General features: G+C 45.7%; 2 protein-coding genes and 1 long non-coding RNA gene across 4 annotated transcripts; 2 read left to right on the top strand and 1 right to left on the bottom strand.

Moving 5' to 3' along the window:
* Positions 1–159: 159 nt before the first annotated feature.
* On the bottom strand, positions 160–1,389 carry LOC136505969 (bisdemethoxycurcumin synthase-like). The gene has a single exon (XM_066501099.1). The coding sequence runs from the start codon at positions 1,375–1,377 to the stop codon at positions 160–162; it is 1,218 nt and encodes a 405-aa protein (XP_066357196.1). The 5' UTR covers positions 1,378–1,389.
* Positions 1,390–2,778: 1,389 nt separating this feature from the next.
* Positions 2,779–5,342, top strand: LOC136502762 (uncharacterized). 2 transcript variants are annotated; one of them, XR_010770692.1, is made up of 5 exons: positions 2,779–2,893; positions 3,299–3,373; positions 3,571–3,667; positions 4,964–5,084; positions 5,152–5,342. It is a non-coding gene; the product is annotated as an uncharacterized lncRNA (long non-coding RNA). The 2 variants fall into 2 exon arrangements; XR_010770691.1 differs by lacking the exons at positions 4,964–5,084; positions 5,152–5,342 and having other exon boundaries at positions 3,571–3,812.
* A 64-nt stretch (positions 5,343–5,406) lies between these two features.
* LOC136503099 (uncharacterized) lies at positions 5,407–6,122 on the top strand. Its single transcript, XM_066498286.1, has 3 exons — positions 5,407–5,537; positions 5,628–5,823; positions 5,913–6,122. The coding sequence occupies exons 1-3, from the start codon at positions 5,407–5,409 to the stop codon at positions 6,120–6,122; spliced, it is 537 nt and encodes a 178-aa protein (XP_066354383.1).
* The last annotated feature ends 11,900 nt before the right edge of the window (positions 6,123–18,022 follow it).

Raw genomic sequence — 18,022 nt, forward strand, 5'->3', positions numbered from 1 at the left:
GCTGATAATTAGTGAACAAACTTAACACTCCACCTTATGGTCCATGAATTGGCTATATGGACCTTATTTAGCTTGGGCAACCTCTATACCAGGTTTATAACATATTTTATATTCCGCGTAGAAGTATATATATAGTCCTTTTGGTGGATGTTTGAATTGTTAATTTCCCTCCAGGTTCAGGTTGCTAGGGGCGTGGAGCACCATGGTCTCGATTGTGATTCCAGGTCCAAAAGCCATCATGACTCCCCACTCCGGCGTTTCCCCTCCCTGCTTGGCCGCCGCTGCCCGACGGCGGCGCAACTCATCGAGCACGAAGATCACCGTGGTGCCACTCATGTTGCCAAACTCGCTGAGCACGTGGCGACTCGCCGCCAGTTTCCCGTCCTCCAGACCGAGCACTTCCTCGATGTTGTCTAGGATGGCACGACCGCCGGGATGGATCGCCCAAAAAAGGTCATTCCATGCTGCGCTGACGCCGAGCGTGCGGAACGCGTCGACAAGGCAGCGTTCCACGTTGCACCCCAGCAGGCGGGGCACCTGGCTGGAGAGGTGGTACTCCATGCCGCATTTGCTGATCTGCATGGAGATGGCGTCCTCGGTCTCCGGTATCGTGGTCTGCGACGCGAACACCATCTCAAACAGCGGGCGCTCGACGGGGGCGACGGGGTCGGCGCCGACGATGACGGCGCCGGCACCGTCGCCGAACAGGGTCTGGCCGATGATGTTGTCGACGCAGCCTCCCTCGGGCCCGTAGAAGGCGATGAGCGTGATCTCGGAGCAGGCGACGAGGACGCGCGCGCCGCGGTTGTTCTCCGCGAGCTCCTTGGCGAGCTGGAGCGACCGCCCCCCGCCGTAGCAGCCGTGGAGGTTGAGGATGGTGCGGGACACCGTGGGGCGGAGGCCCAGCAGGGAGGCGAGGCGGCGGTCGGCGCTCGGGGCGCGCGCGCCGGAGTAGGTGCTGAAGACGAGGTGGGTGATGTCGGTGGCCGGGCAGCCCCACTCCGCGATGGCCTTGGCGGCCGCGGCCGCGGCCAGCTCCGGGACGGCGGCGGAGGCCATCTCCACGCGCGCGTCCAGCGACGGCCGCGTGCGGTCGATGAAGTCCGGGTTGGCGGCCAGCAGCTCCTCGTCGAGGTGCAAGTAGCGCTGCCTGATGCCGGACTTCTTGTTGTTGCAGATCCTGGTGAGCTTGGCCTTGAGATCGGTGAGGTGCTCGCTGTTGGTGACGCGGAAGTAGTAGTCGGGGTAGTCGTCCTGGGCCATGCACGTCGGCGGGTTCGCCGTGCCGATGCCGAGCACGGCGGCCGGACCATCCGCGCGCTGCGCACGCCTGATCTCGTCGACGGTGGCCGGTAGTGCCCTCCCCATGGACCCCATGGACGTCGACGACGACACCTACGTAGCAGCTGGTAGCTAGCTCTCGGGGCTGCTGAGCTCTAGCTAGGTTTTAGCTGAGAAAGAGCTGCTAGCTAGGGATAGATATGGTTGCGTGCGTCTTCGTGGTTTGGAGAAGCAGGAGCTGCGCTCTATTTATACCAGTACAAGTGTATTTCCGCGGACAACGACGTGATGAGTGGCCGGGGCATGCATCGCACGCATGTGCATTACTGCTAGGATAATACTTCTTGTTTCTTTCTTTTTGCTTCCGCTTCTATTGTGTATCTTTTCTGATGATTCTTCGCATGTGGATTATTTCCAGTATATATACAGAGTAGTACTTCTATTTTTCCTTTTTTTTTCCCTTTCACTTCTTCTGATGATCCTTTTTCTGATTTGCTTTACTTCCAGCTAGCTGCTGGCACCGCTGGACAGCTTCACAGCATCAGACCAGGTGCCACACATAAAACAAAATGGTAGACGTGCCTGCAATGTATCCCCTGGTGCTCGCGCGCTACATATATATTTCGTTTTTAAGCGTTTATTTGTGATATTGATATCTGATTCTGATCCGTTGGCGACGAGACCAGCTGACACACAACTGTTACACATCTTGAGTATTGCGTGCTGTAGGCTTTAGCTCATCAGATGTTCAGAGATTTTCTTTTATTCCAGTCATTTGCTTTGTTTGAACTTGATGAACGGCCGTGCATTGCTACGGTACAAGAATTCGGTGGAGTGATCCGTCTAATTCACTACTGGAAACAGCAACATTGCCGAGGGCAAAAGACTTTGCCGAGGGCCTAATTTCGGGCACTCGGCAAATCCTTTCTTTGCCGAGGGCCGCCCTCGGCGAAGCTTAGCCCTCGGCAACGGCTCGTTCGCCGAGGGCCGGACCCTCGGCAATCAACGGCCCACGGCAAAGGCCCACCTTTGCCGAGGGCCGGGCCCTCGGCACAGTACCGCCTCTCGGCGACCTCGGCCGAGCGTGACGGCGGCACCGGCCGTCAGCCTTTGCCGAGGGCTCGGCGTTAGGCCCTCGGCAAAGAATTTGGAAATAAAAAAATAAAACTCTTTGCCGAGGGCCCGTTGTACAGGCCCTCGGCAAATATTTTGAACGGGATGGCGCCGGCGGAAATAAAAAGAAAACATCTTTGCCGAGGGCCTTGGATGTTGGCCCTCGGCAAAGAAATTAAATAAAAAAAATAAAAAAATCTTTGCCGAGGGCTCTGGATCTAGGCCCTCGGCAAAGAGGGGACCCCATATAAAAAAGGGAACGGCCGGGCGGGCGGCCTTATCCCAAGCCGCGCCCGCCCGAGCCGCCACTCGCCCGCCGCCGCCGCCGCGCACGCCACCGCGCGCTCGGCCGCCGCGCGCTCGCCCGCCGCCACCGCGCAGGCCGCCGCCGCCCCTCCCCCGTCGCCCCCCGTTTCCTCCTCTCCTGTCGTCTCGCCCCGTCGCCTGCCCACGGCCCGCCGCCGCCCCGGCCGCGTCCTCCGCCGTCGTCGCCCGGAAGGTTCGGTGCCTCTGCTCCCTCCCCAGTCTCTTCTTTACAAAGTCACCTTGATTTCGCAATCTTGACCTGAAACCTTGAAATGTTGTTATTGCGCATCATTGTATTGCTTTTGCATGGATTAGTCTTTGTTGCTAGTGAACTAATGATTATTTCTGCATAACTGATCCGTAAAGGGACGTTTGAAATGATTCTACTACAAAGCTTAGCAAAATCTGAATAACAACATTTATGCTCGCTATTAAGTATGAATGGAATTAACTCCTATAGGAAGAGAAAAGTGTAATGTGCTTACTTACAGCCCGGAAAATTTAGGATTTACTGGTTCAGTACTTTTCTGCAGTTGCACTTGTTTTATTCATCTAAGCGGGTCATGTTTTGAAGCAATTACTTGGGCATGCAATGCAGGTGGTTCTGGATAACGGCCTCGTCTGGACGACCTTGCCATCACCTTCACTTCCCCGTCCCTCGGTCGAGTAGAAGGTAAAACCATGGGTTGTCGGCCATCGCGCCGTTTTTTGATGTGGATGGCCTTCGTGCCTCCCATTGTTGATGTGTCGGCCTTTGTGCCGTGAATGTGGGTGTTGGCCATCGAGCCGATTTTTTTTGCAGGTTTTGGAAACCTCCCCGTACAGGGGAGGTTCTGCCGAAATTTTTAACTTATACCCTTTTTTTTGCAGAGCAGAGGACGTCAAAGGAGCTTCAGAGTAGTCGATCGTCCTCGTCGGCGCTGCGACTCTCCACTGCCCCGCTACCCTGTCTCCACCGCCACCTTAGGTATAAACAACATCTACTCCTGTATCTTTGTCGTAGACTGCGTAAACCAGTTAGGCGTCTCCCGTCCGAAAGAGATACGGTTGGAGGCATGCAGATCACTGTGTGTATCTGACCGTATCTGTTTCGGATTGTCCACATTTTTTGGACAGCCCGCGTATGCGTAGATGAGGTCAGTTTCCATGCTCCGCTCCGATCCGAGCCAGAATTTCGGCAGCACCTCCCCATTGTTCTCCGAATACACAAACTTCTTTGCAGGACGTGTATTGGGAGAACATCGGAGAGGTGCTGCCGAAATTCTGTCTTGGATAGGAGCGGAGCATGGAAACTGACCTCATCTACGCATACGCGGGTGGGATTAGGATCTATCCTCACCTATTAGACAGTAGGAACACCGGCTAGGTGCAGTTGATGGTTACGTTACTCGGTGATGTATTTGTCAAAGGATGGAGGACCGTTAGTGGATGTACACGGGGCGAAGAAGTCGAAACGATTACGACGTGGATTGGGTGAAGAGGACAGATGACTTCTTGAAACATGCATTTGGTGAGGGTGTAGCTAAAGGGCATTCTCTAGTTTGGTGTCCGTGCAGCCACTGTGACAACAGGAGAAGGGTGGACAAGCAGACCATATATGGATTGAGCGGCTTCTCCCTGCAATGGTCCGAGGCTACGTCCCTGAGCATGTCTGGAAAGTGTTGGCAGAGTTGAGCTATTTCTTTCACCTGCTGTGTGCTAAGGAGATATCTCGGAACATCGCTATGGAATTGGAAAAGGTGGCACCTGTGTTGGTCTGTAAGCTGGAGAAGATCTTCCCACCCAGCTTTTTCTTGTCGATGCAGCATCTGATCGTGCACCTTCCCACTGAAGTACGTTTGGGGGGGGGGGCTGTGCAGTTTCGTTGGTGCTTTCCAGTCGAGAGAGGACTAAAGACTGTTCGCAAGAAATGTACAAATAAAGCCAGAATTGAGGCTTCCGTTGCAGAGGCATACCTACGGGAGGAGGTGGCAAACTTCACAACGCTGTACTACAAGCCGAACCTTCCTAGCAATCAAAATCCACTCCCTCGTTACAATGCTGATGAAAATGAATCGACCCTCGGCCTTTTCCAAGGACAACTCGGTAGCGCAAGTGGATCGACCGTTATGATCTTGACAAATAAAGAGTGGCGCAGTATCATGTTATACGTGTTGAATAACCTTACTGAGGTGCAACCTTTCATCAAGTAAGTTCTCAATGATCTTGTTTCAATACGCCGTTACTATTCAACGTCCAACCCTATTGATTCTCGCTCCAACAGGGAATTTGTTCGTGAATCCTGGCATGAACCTAGGGATCCTACCCCACAGGAACAAGACACCCTTCTATCGCGGGGCGCGGGAGCGGATAGGCCTGATTTCATTTCTTGGTTTAAACGAAAGGTAATGTCCAATTTAGCTTGTACATTCGATATTCGAATATAACGATCTATCATGTTTGAGCTTGCAGGCCCAGACCGATTCATCCATGAGTGATGAGTTGAAACAAGTTGCGAACGGCTGCCAAGCTAGGGTGAAGTCATTTACCGGATATGACGTGAATGGTTATCGTTTCCACACAACAAGATACGAGCAAACCCGGCCCAATCGGAAAACCACAAATAGCGGAGTTTGTACGCCTGGCACTGATGGTCTCGACTACCATGGAAGAGTTGAGGAGATCTACCAACTAGAATTTGATGGTGACAAACCTCTTAAACCTGTCATGTTCAAATGCCACTGGTTCAATCCTCATGAGGGAGGCGAGGCGTCGGGTGTCTACCAGCGAGGCCCGGCGACGCTCCCTTCGTTTCCGCTTCCTCAGAACCGTCTAGTGCTTCGCCCTGTGCCGCCCAAGTAAGTAAATATAAATGATATCACAACTACTTCATATGATATGTTTGAAATCGAAAGAGAAACTGATAAATTTTCTTCTTACTTGTGCAGGGCTTGGGAGGTGTTGTCAGGTACTCCTCTGCGCTCTCCCGCGACCGTCTTGGGTGTGTTGTGCCGGAAGTGGTTCCCCGGCATTGTGGAGTTGCCGTCGGAGGCCCGAGAGCCAGCCTACACGTGGGACAGGTACGCCCTGGGCGAGGACGACCAGTACCGCAACAAGCAGGAGCGGATACTTGCTGAGTTTTGGGTAAGTTCCTCTCGCACAACATTAATCAATCCTTCACATTGAATTCTATTTTTTTCAAATAACGATTGGATATATCATCTTTTATGCAGAGGTTTTTCAGGGCCGAAGAAGGAACCGAGGGCCTCGCTGATCGTGTGGCGCATGCAGCCTGTAGGAAGTATGTCACCGACATGTTTCACGAGGCGCGCGTCCAGGCCCACATAGACTACTACGCGTCGGCTCGTAGAATGACAGTCACCAAGAGGGAGGCTCGACAGATGACGCTGACACAGGAGCAGTACCTTGAGGTACATGAATAACATTGATATTGTTTTGTTTTTTGAATTAAATATGTTCAATTTCATCTTCATATATGTCAAACACTCGTTGACTTGTAGGTGATTCCCTGGTGGTGCCGAGCGCATGCCGACGCCTGGACAATGATCGTGGCTAGGTGGTTCACGCCGGCCTACATAGAGAAGCACGAGTCTCAGCGGGCACTGCGTATGCTCAGGCCAGCTGCCACTCACCATCAAGGCAGCAGGAGTCTCCCCGGATTCAAATCGGCATATGTAAGTGATTTTTCTTCTATTTAGTTTCACGCTTAACGTATGCCTGATTGCTCACCACCTGCCGCCTTTCTCGCAGGAGGCTGCGCACCCGGACGAGGATGTCTCGATGTTCACGGCGTGGGCTATGTCCCACCAGACCAGGGTGGCCAGCGACGTCACCTGGGACCCGGCTGCCCCTCGCGAGGCATACTCCGACCCTAACGTGTACACTAAAGTCCAGGAGTACACGTCGGCGGTACAGCAGCGGCACGGGCCAGAGTACGACGTCCGCACCGAGCCCATTGATGCCGAGGCCATCATGAGGCTCGGTGGCGGCAGGAAGCACGGCCGGACGTGGATTGCGAATGCCGCCATCGACCCACCACTGTTCCCACTCTGAGCCAGCTCCGAGCACAGAGCACGAGTTCCAGCCAGCCCATACGCTCACGGCCTACTCCGACACTGCAGCGGGTCGATGCGCTCGAGGTAATTCTTGTTTTACTCGTCGTAAATTAATATTCTCACACTTGAGTTAGATTTGCATTACTGAAATATTGGAGTGCAATATTGCAGGCCCAGAACAACGAGAAGACGGCGCAGATCACGGCCCTCACTGCTCGGCTGGAGGCTGAGCAGGCCGCTCGGGAGGCCCAGGAGGTCAGGATTGCAGAAATGATGCAAATCATGCAAGCTCTTGGGCAGAAGACGGGTGTGCCTGTGCAGATGTCAGCTCCTCCGCCTTAGGTGCCGCACGCGTTTGCAGCTACTCCTGTAAGCGTTAAAGTTCACTTCTCGCTTGTGTGACATAGAAACCCAGAGAACACTAGCTACTGATTTGCTTGTATGACATAGAAACCCAGACAACACTAGCTATAAAAAATTTGATAGGTTTCTGTCTAAATACTAAAACTGTAGTCCTAGAATAATTATTGCAATCTCACATAAGCATATAATTGTTTGTGCAGCCTCAGTCGGCGGGTTCCAATAACCCCCCTCGTGCGTCACCTGATTCTGGAGGCTTCGTTACACCACCCTCGACGCAGAGGCAAGACGGTTGGGAAGGTTGGTGACGCAGAGGCCAGACGGTTGGAGAGGTTGGCCAGCCTCAGTCGGATTTGAACTTGTGGACTTGACACTTGAGTTAGATTGTGGACTTATGGAATTGTTGAATTTGGACTTGTGATGATACATGTGATGATCTATGTGATATCTGTGAGATATATGTGATATTTGTGAGATATATGTGATGATTGTGATATTTGTGGGATATTTCTGCTGTTGTATATATATATATATATATATATATATATATATATATATATATATATATATATATATATATATATTGTCTGCATGGAAAGCAAGAAACAGGTGGAATGTTGAAAATTTTCACTGGTCTTTGCCGAGGGCCTTGACCATAGCCCTCGGCAAAGAAATTCCTAGGAAAAATTAAAAACAGGTCTTTGCCGAGGGCCTTAACCATAGCCCTCGACAAAGAAATTCCCAGGAAAAATTAAAAAGTAGGTCTTTGCCGAGGGTTTTGAACACAGCCCACGGTAAAGAAATTCCGAGACAAAAATAAAAACGTAGGTCTTTGCCGAGGGCCTTCGATATAGCTCTCGGCAAAGAAATTCCGAGAAAAAAAAGAAAATAGGTCTTTGCCGAGGGCCCTGCGGTATAGCTCTCGGCAAATAAATTCGAAAAAAAAGCTCTTTGCCGAGGGCCTGTATGTCAGCCCTCGGCAAAGACGCCGTGGAAAATAACCGCGTATCTAACGGCTACTTTACTTTGCCGAGGGCCACCGATAGCCCTCGGCAAATACTTTGCCGAGTGCCCGATAAAAGGCCCTCGGCAAAGACTCCTTCGCCGACGTTTTTTTTTCCGAGGGTTCTTCACCGAGAGCTGCCCTCGGCAAATCCTTCGCCGACGGCTGAAGAGCCTTTGCCGAGGGCGTCAGGCCCTCGGCAAAGACCCTGCGTCCAGTAGTGATTGATGCTATACATCAAAGAATCAAATCAGCCATTCACGATTATCCCCCTCCAACATAGGGTGCATATTTAATCACTACTACAAAAACAATTTGTAGCAATGCTATCTTTTTTTAGGGACGGCTCTGATGCTATACATCAAAGAATCAAATCAACCATTCGCGATTATCCCCCTCCAACATAGGGTGCATATTTAATCACTGCTACAAAAACGATTTATAGCAACGCTACCTTTTTTAGGGGCGGCTCTGATGCTATACATCAAAGAATCAAATCAACCATCCGCGATTATCCCCCTTCAACATAGGGTGCATATTTAATCACTACTACAAAAATGATTCGTAGCAACGCCATCTTTTTTTTAGGGGTGGCTCTATATTGAGCCGCCCCTACAAATGGTGGCCAAATGAGCCGTCCCTATAAATCTATTTATAGGGGCTGCTGGTATTATGAGCCGCCCCTACAAATGATCTGATTTGTAACCAGCCGTCCCTACAAATCCCCTACAAATAGACGCCGAATAATAAAAATTAAGCACTAAAATTTGATTTTTTTTAAACGACCTCGGATGGAGAAATGACCAAAATAAAAATTGTAGATCTCGAAAAGTTATGGAACTTTGTTGTTTACAACCTTTTCATTTAAAATCATTTACTACTTCAAAATGTTGTTTGAAATTTAATTTTGAAATTGTTGAATTCTGATTTCTCTTTTTAATATCTGGCTAAAACTTGTAACTAGTCTTTCTCCCTCATACTAACTTCAAATTTGATGATTTTTTTCCTAAAAAATTATAAAATCATGCGCTATCAATTTATTGTGTTCTTACAACTATTATTTTATCCATCTTTTCATATGTCCGTGTTTTATCTATTTGAATTTTGAATTTTAAAAAATACCAACTTCAAACATCATTTTGGAATGCTAAACGATTTCAGCTGAAAAAGTCATGAACATAAACGTTATATAACTCATCAAGATCTATAACTTTTATTGTGGTCATTTTTTCATCCGACATAGTGGTAGTAACATTGTTAATGTTACTACCACTATGTCGGATGAATAAATGACCAATATAAAAGTTGTAGATCTTGGAGAGTTATGAAACTTTGTAGTTGACAACTTTTTGATTTGAAATTATCTTGTCAAGGAAAACTTTATTTGAATTTCTAAAATTTGAAATTCAAATTTTGTAAACGACCTCAGATTGAGGAACTACCAAAATGAAAGTTGTAGATCTCAAAAAGTTATGAAACTTTGTAGCTGACAACATTTTGATTTGAAATCATCTTGTTAAGGAAAACTATGTTTGAATTTCCATAAATTTAAAATTTGAATTTTTTAAACAATATCAGATGGACAAACAGTAAAAAAAGTTGTAGATCTCAAAAAGTTATGAAACTTTGTAGTTGACAATTTTTTTCATTTGAAATCATCTTGTCATGAAAAACTACGTTTGAATTTTCTAAATTGGAAATTTAAATTTTGTAAATGACCTCGGATGGAGAAACTATCAAAATGAAAGTTGGAGATCTCAAAAAGTTAGAAAACTTTGTAGTTGACAATTTTTTAATTTGATTTCATTTAGGGCTTCAAGCAATTAATTTATGCTCAGTTTAGGATAATATGTGGGGAACCAAAATACGATATAGACATAAGTGTGTATTGGATAGAGTGGTTAGAGGAGGGACGGGTTCGAACCCCACAGCCGCATAGCGCGTGATTTTACACGTAAAAATGCGCAACTTAAAAAAATTTCATATTTTTTTCAACCTGGATTCACGAATTTCTAAAAAATAATTTGTAGGGGCGACTCAGTATCTAGCCGATATCTAGCCGCCCCTACAAATATTCAACCGCACCTAAAAACCCGATTTGTAGGGGTGGACTTAAAGCCACCCTTCGTTCGGGACGGCTGACAAAACCACCCCTACAATAGGATCACCAGCCGCCCCTAAAATTTCCTGCTTGTAGTAGTGAATGTAGATGAATGTGATGTCGATGATCTGAACTGGGAACATGAATGCAGTATACAAATTAATCAATCCTCTCTACAACATAAAAACAATTTAAAAAAGAGTTGAATCCCATATGAAAGTACTGTTTTGCCCATTAGTTCAGAGCACAGCATATGAAATATATAGATACGTGCACTGAACTGAACATAAATGAATTTTCAGATCAAATTCATGAAGAAATTTCTCCCATCTATCTTTCATTTAACCTACAGACATGCATATATCGAAATTTTACAAAGCCAAAGATGCAAAGTTTTTTTTTCAAAAACGTGCTTAGCACGTGTTTTCGTTAAGAGAAGTTAGAAAAATAGATACACGACACGAAGGGCACGGCGGCAAGTTGCGTTGGCATACAACGGGTTGAACACAGACACAAATCTTTGGCTTCAACAGTGGTGGTAGATGGTTGTACTAAGCGAGGAATTGCTCTTGCGAATAAGGGTGTGTTTAGTTTTCAAAAAAATTTTTTTTGCCTCCTACAGTAAAAGAGCATGTTTGAACATATGTATGAAGTATTAAATGTAGACGAAAAAAAATAATTGCACAGTTCTCAGCAAAATCGCGAGACGAATCTTTTAAGCCTAATTAGTCCATGAAAAGCCTTAAAGTGCTACAGTAACCCACATGTGCTAATGATTGATTAATTAGTATCATTAGATTCGTCTCGCAGTTTTCTGATGGGTTCTGTAATTTGTTTTTTTATTAGTATCAAAAAACCCCTCCCGACATCCTTCCGACACATCCGATGTAACACCCAAAAATTTTCACCTCCCCAACTAAACACACCCTAAGTGGGGAGCTGACGGCCTAAGCAGCAGCCGCGATCAGCGGTGCCAGGCTCCGAAATCCTGCAGCGATTCAGGAGTCGGCCTCACTACTACTGTCAGGATTTATAGGGGCGGTTGGAAATGGTTTGTAGGAGCGGTTTCCCCAACCGCCCCTAAACAATCGTGTCTACAAATCATTGATTTGTAGGGGCGGTTTCCAAGCCGTCACTGCAAATCGATTTGTTGATGCGGCTGGTGTTATGAGCCGCCGCTACAAAAAGATTTGCAGGGGCGACTGATAACACTAGCCACCCCTACAATTTAAATTTATAGGGGTGGCTGTGACACCAACCGTCCCTATAGTTTCTATTTGTAGGAGCGGTCAAATATAGAACCACCCCTGTAGTACCATTTTCCGCAAAAAAAAAATTAGATTTATAAATTCAAATCTGACCGGAATATATGTACATATATGATTCACAAGGTTTAACACCCTAAAAATTGCTCTTTTTGAAATAGGGTTAAAAAGATTTAATTTTGGATTTTTGTGCTCATTAAAACATAGAAAATAAAAATTTTTATGAAATTAAAATTTATTATAAGGTTTAGAAACATGCTGGTGCATACATGCTGCTGTATATTTATTTTTATGATGCTTGGGTTTGATCAATTTTTTTTAAAAAAAATTGAATTTAAGTTGAAATTGGGTTTGAAAAATAGAAAAGAAAAATTTTATTTATTCCTTTCCTTCCCATGGGCCGGCGTAGCAACCACGAGTCCGCGCGGCCAGTTTTCTTCTCCGCAGCCCAGCAAGCAGGCCGGCCCAGCAACGCGCGGACACCGTGTGGTCGCTCTCTCTCTTCCCTGTGACGCTGACGGCCCGGCCCCACATGTCAGCCACATCGTCTTCCACCTCGTGATCGTTTCCAAGCCGGACACGACCGTTGCCGCCGACTCCGTGCCGCTCATGCCTCCTCCCTTGCCTTGCGTCCGAAGCTGCTCCTGGCCATAAATACCGGGTGCCCGCGGCCGTGCCTTCCCATCCCAAGCTTTGAAGCTGCCTCGCCGACGTGGAGAATCTTTTGCCGCTCCTCGCGTCTAGGTTCGCAGGAAGACCCGGTGTCGCCATACCCGACGTACATAGCGCTCTGTCTCTATTCGCTCTGTGCTCCGTTGCTCGACGTACGTACACGTCTTTCCTGATCGCCATGGCTCGCTATGCTCTCCCTGCCAGAGCAGGAGAGGAAGCCAAGCGTTTGTTGCTTGCCGAGCCCTAAGGCCACCGCTAATCATCTGCTGCAATTCAATTCTGAAAGTTCCATCCCTCTACATGTACATCAAAGGCTGCTAGCAATAAGCATCGACACCATGGACACGACGGAACAAAGTTGTTCGCCGGCCAGTTCCAAAAAAGCCTGCACATAGTCTTATGTGTTCTGTCACCGCCCGAGCTTCTCTGCAAAGACGGACGCCCAAGCCTAACCGAAGCCCCTGCTGCCGATCTGGTGCCCGGTGCCATGACATCTACAAGTCACGAGTCATCAACATCATTGATCCACCAGCTGACGGGCACACCTACGTGAAGAGTCGTTCGTCCATCGTCGGGCATGCAGCGCAAGCTCCATCAAGCTGCCGAGAATCACCAACAGGAGCTCGCCGAGCCGCCTGACGGACGTTGCATCTGCTGCTATAGTTCTTTGCAACTGGTGCCATGTCTAGCGTGCAGAGGACGCCTATGTTCAATGGTCAGCCCAGCCTTCCTTGCCCCATTATTTTATTAGCCGTAAATACTATCAATGTCGTGCTTGCGTCATTTAGATGTAATCCAGCAGCGATAATGGCCCCGTTCGGCTTACCCCATATTCGACTTATTCGGCTTATTTTTTCAGCCAGAACAGTGTTTTTCTCTCACAACAATTCAACAAGAACAATGTTTTTCAGCCAGTTTCAGCCAAGTTTTAGACCAGCGAACGAGGCCAATCATGTCACATGTTTTCTGAGTTTTACAAATAAAATACTAAATTAATCAGTGTCCATGCTACCAGTTTTCTAAATGTATAGCAAACATAGGTTCTACACCACGGTCTTTCATAAGCAAATATTAATATGCTTAAGTGCTAACAAAAAAATGTTTTAAATTTGCTTAGCTCAAACATGCATTACATATAATTCGAACAGATATTCTCATGTGTTCTTTTATCTTTGCGAATTTAAAGTTTGATTTAACTTAAATTATTCTGCCATATTTATTAATAAGATATGACTAGTCATTACTCGACTTTTGAATTAAAAGATGATTTGACTAATCTGAATTAATATACTTCACATGGCTTTTGCTTAACTAAAATAAATCAAGCTTACATTTATTTATTTTATAAAGTGATGAATCTTTTTGTAGCCGTTTTTCTCACCATAGCTTCGATTAGCGTGCTTTTTGTGTCTGGGTGCTTGTAACAACACGTAGATTAGTTTTCAAATATTTTATTGATTGGTGTACTGTTCTAATATAGATGTAATTTTATGCTATGCATGTATGTGTATGGATGTTTGTGTGTTGTCGTCCAGTCGGTGAGCTATACGTGATGAATCAAGAAGCAGATCTTTGAAGTTTTGGACTAGAAGAAGATCAGAGTTTAAGGCAAGTATAGCATATGGATTTTTCTTGTTGTCCTATACGTCTTTAATCATTTAATTCATGCTGCATGTGTCTACCTTGACTACCACTAAGGATATCCTAGTCTTTTAGTACTTGTACCTTGATACCTCTGGGTTATTACATTGGGTAGCTTTGCTAGTGCTCAACTAAAGTCATGATCTTCTAACTTGACTAATGGTATATGCAATAAACTGTTTAAAACATGCTTTTAAGCAACATGGAATAAGGGGGCTAGAGCATTGGGCTATTTTTATGGTGCTCTAGATTCCTCTCCCTAAGGACTTATTTGTAAGTGATTATCCGGGACTTACAGTACAACTGTGAGGGCTACATGGCTCTGGCTTTAGCTCAGTATGAGGATACCTTTTGTAGCTTGTTAGTGGTTATCCTTTATTGGCGTAAGAATGGCTTGTCCGAATCGGATATAGTGCGGCCTATGTCCCCTTGTGTATAGGCTGCGCGTCATTGTGCCATCGAGAAGGGGGGGCTCTATATCTGTGTTGCCGAGTGAATCTAATGGCCCTAACTTGTTAGACGAACCTTTGAAAGGCTTCATAGTGAACCCTGTCGACCTTCCTTGGAAGTGGGTCAAGAGATTAGCTACCTCGGACGAAAGAGGTAAATCACGACTCACAGTGAAAGTGTACAACTTCTACAGAGTATAAAACTGGTATATCAGCCGTACATCACGGTCACAAGTGGCCATTGGAACATTTATGGAATAGATGATCATTAATGGTTAATGATGATGAACACTAATGATACTAATGATAAAGATGCTCACTAATGAATACTATTTATACTATTCATTATTCATGTTTACGTGATCATGTGTTTATGGGCTTATGATAACTTTGTTGCCACCCTATTGCTAAAATCATGACTCAATAAAAGCTAATCGTGGTTAAACTAGTGTCAGCCTTTTGAGCCTCATGAACTCCATGTTATATTTATTGAGTACGACATGTACTTACGCTTGCTTTATTTTTCAATTATTTGGATAAAAATTCCGTATGGGTACCAGATTGCTAGAGTTTGGAGGAATTAGATTTGTGATCAACCACTCAGTTGTCCCTATGGAATTGGAGTTTTCACCTGAAGATCGGAGTTGTCTTTCCATTGTCTATACTATGAGGTTGTATTCTTTATACTAATACGCTATGTAATAAGCATTGTCTTATGATATTACCCTTATTTGTAGCTATATGTGAGATTTGACTTCCTGGGCTCATATATGGTGTGTATCTGGTTTTGTTTCTTAAAACCGGGTGCTACACAAGGCCATTATATCAACAGCTAATTCACAAGAAGATATATACATATACATATATAATGCACAAGAACATTATATCCAATAAGACTACAAGTCCAAATCACAAGAACAAATATAATTCATCATTACATTCACATAATCCATAAGTCGAACCGTTCCACAAGTCTGATAACATTACCAATGTCACATTCTATTTATAAGTCCAATCAACAGCCTAAGCCTAGCCTTTCCCACTCATGAATATGTTGGTACTGAGGATTCCTACCTAATTTGGTCGCTCAGTCATGGTAAATGCCTCTAACGTGTACAATCTGGTCCATTATGAAGTTGCAAAGGTCACCGACGAGTTCCAAGAGGTTATCATCTTTGTGTGGATCATTTCTCACACCTTTCTCATCTTGCCACTACAAGACAACAAGTTTAGGCATATCTAAAAACAGAGGGCATATCGAAAGACAGTGGGCATATATGAAAACAACGAGCATATATAAAAACAGTGAGCATATAAAGAGGTTGAAGAGGTTCAAACTTACCCTACAGAGGTGTCTCCTACAGGTAGTGGTGTTACTCATCATACTGCATACGTAGTATCCATAATGTAAACTCCCGGGCTTCTGCTTGGGGCACTATGTGTTTCGCATATAAAAATGTTAAGTAATGCTTTTGACAGCAATGTAATAGAGTACTTAAGTAAGTTACACTTACCGCACATAGTGTTTTGAGACATAGGTTATGCTTCCTTTCTAGATCATGCGTCTCTTTGTGAGTCTGAACATAGTACCTGTATGCCCTGTTCGAATGCATTTAACAAATGCAACTTGTTAATATCCAAAAGTGAACGTTAATGGTATATAAGACGATTGTCGATATGTATACGTCTTGAGAATCGATATGAAGTCTTTGTATGTTGCGGGGTCCTTATCTATTGAATCAAAGACCCATGCCATGCCCATCCCGACATCGACGCCTATACAAATCTAGTGGCGGCTGCATGAATTTAATCATAGAAACTGATAAGCTCTTTTGCATCCAACAAAACAATGTTTATTGTTAAAGTTTTAAGTCTATAGTTGGACTTACTCGAAGTTGTATGGCAGCCATATAACTTGGTTATTTTGGAATTATTTAAAAGCTAGGGCTATGTACGCCGTTGTCTTAAGGGCCGCCCCCCTTATTTTCTTGTTCCAGATTTCCTTTTTCTCCTCAATGGTATTTCCAGCAGCTAGCTCTTTGCCATCCAGTGACCATTCTTTGGCGTAATTGAAGTTTGGTTGTGCTATACATCGAGGGTCTACGTACCCCGATCGCACACTTGGCATTTGTTTTGAAATGTGCACTTGCATTCTACAAATGACACAGTGGGTTAGTTACAACAAAATCCAAAGAATCATATTACATCAAGACGACAAGGACTTACAGGCACCACGTGCGAACTAGATTCATTTCCTTTTCTCCGAGGTGAAACATTATCCGGATGTCATTGAAGTCAAAGGCAATTACCCCATCTGGGCCTCCAAATGTGTTGACAGGGAAGCGTGCTTGTATGATTTGTATTTTCGTCTAGAGAGCACGCAAGTACCAATCATGGAACCTTTTTATTCCAAGTGGTAGGTGCTAGAAGTCCCAGTTTGGTAGGAAGGGCTTGTCTCTTTCATAGGTTTTCGGGCAATCCTTTGACCATTTGGTGTCATCAACATTTGGATACCTCTTTGTCGGTTTTTGGATGCGGCTGAGGGCCTCCTCGGATGGTGGGACTTCTTTGACTTGGTTCTCAGGCTTGAACTGGTCATGTGCATACCACTTACACGTCGACGTGATGTCTTTTATCGATGTATAAATTGGCCTTATGGTGATTGGAATCTATTGTCGATTTTCTGGCTCCTTGCGGGGCACCCTCTTGTACATGAACTTCTTTTGGAGGCACATGCTCACTAGGAGGCCCTTGCTCGTTACAAGCGGAGAAGGCTATGACATCTCAGGCATGTGCTCGCTAGGAGGCGAGGAAGAGTACGACATAGGTTGTGGCATCTCATGCACGTGCTCGCTAGGAGGCAGGGAAGAATATGGCATCTCATGCAAGTGGTGGTCATGAGACGGTAAAAGTATCTCCCCCTCCACAAAAAGTCCCTCCAAACGTTGAATAGGCGGTGAAGAAGCAGTCAATACAATGTCCCATTTGTGCTAGAGGATGAACTAGTTCATTACTTCTCCGAGTAACATTAGTCCCTCGGGAGTTGGGTGGTCTATCTTCCATTGCATGAACTCGGGCTTCACAGAATGCACCTCGACCCTAGTGTAGTCTGGCGGGATCTTATTATTGTGATGCAAGCCGCCAGGAGCAGGGGCAGAGGCAGGAATAATTTCTAGGTGTGGTGGGTTTATAAAGGTCAAACATGTATAATATAACTATCAATTATGCAAGGATCCATTAGAACATTATTGAAATATGTATATTACTATGTGATCATATAATCCAAAAGTAAAGCATTGGCACATAAAATACCTCACTAAATAAATCTTGTTGTTGGAAATACATACCCATTGTGTAGTTGAAGCAGTTGTAGACTTGACGTTGCTGGCGCTAGGTGGATCGGAGGCACAGAGCCATAGCCACTATCAGTGGCATGGCAGACTAGCCACGTTGAACTCACATCGCCATCCGCCGGCCACCATGTTGAGTTCTTGGCTTCTCGTGCCGATGCCACCATCCACTGTCTAGGAACCACCGCGTTGATCGATCAGATCAAAATACGAAGAGGAAGAATCGAAGAGATGCAAGTAGACGAGGACTAGGCTAGCTTCCCTTTCCCTCTATGCCTTCTGCTAATCGATGCCCCGAGGCCCATCAAGCTAGCAGAGGTGGAGCCCATCAGGCCTATCTAGCTTTCCTCCATATGAGTGTATGACCATGTCATGTACATATGTGTATGTATTTCAAATATAGTACATATATTCAATATTTTTTAT

The sequence above is a fragment of the Miscanthus floridulus genome, chromosome 14 (assembly GCF_019320115.1).
Source record: "Miscanthus floridulus cultivar M001 chromosome 14, ASM1932011v1, whole genome shotgun sequence".
NCBI classification, from domain to species: domain Eukaryota; kingdom Viridiplantae; phylum Streptophyta; class Magnoliopsida; order Poales; family Poaceae; genus Miscanthus; species Miscanthus floridulus.

Bases quoted from the DNA above. Each gene is read 5' to 3' on its own strand.
- LOC136505969 (XM_066501099.1), bottom strand. From the start codon at position 1,377: ATGGGGTCCATGGGGAGGGCACTACCGGCCACCGTCGACGAGATCAGG.
- LOC136503099 (XM_066498286.1), top strand. From the start codon at position 5,407: ATGTTCAAATGCCACTGGTTCAATCCTCATGAGGGAGGCGAGGCGTCG. The intron at 5,538-5,627 runs GTAAGTAAATAT...TTACTTGTGCAG, and splicing joins CTTCGCCCTGTGCCGCCCAA to GGCTTGGGAGGTGTTGTCAG. The intron at 5,824-5,912 runs GTAAGTTCCTCT...TCTTTTATGCAG, and splicing joins GGATACTTGCTGAGTTTTGG to AGGTTTTTCAGGGCCGAAGA.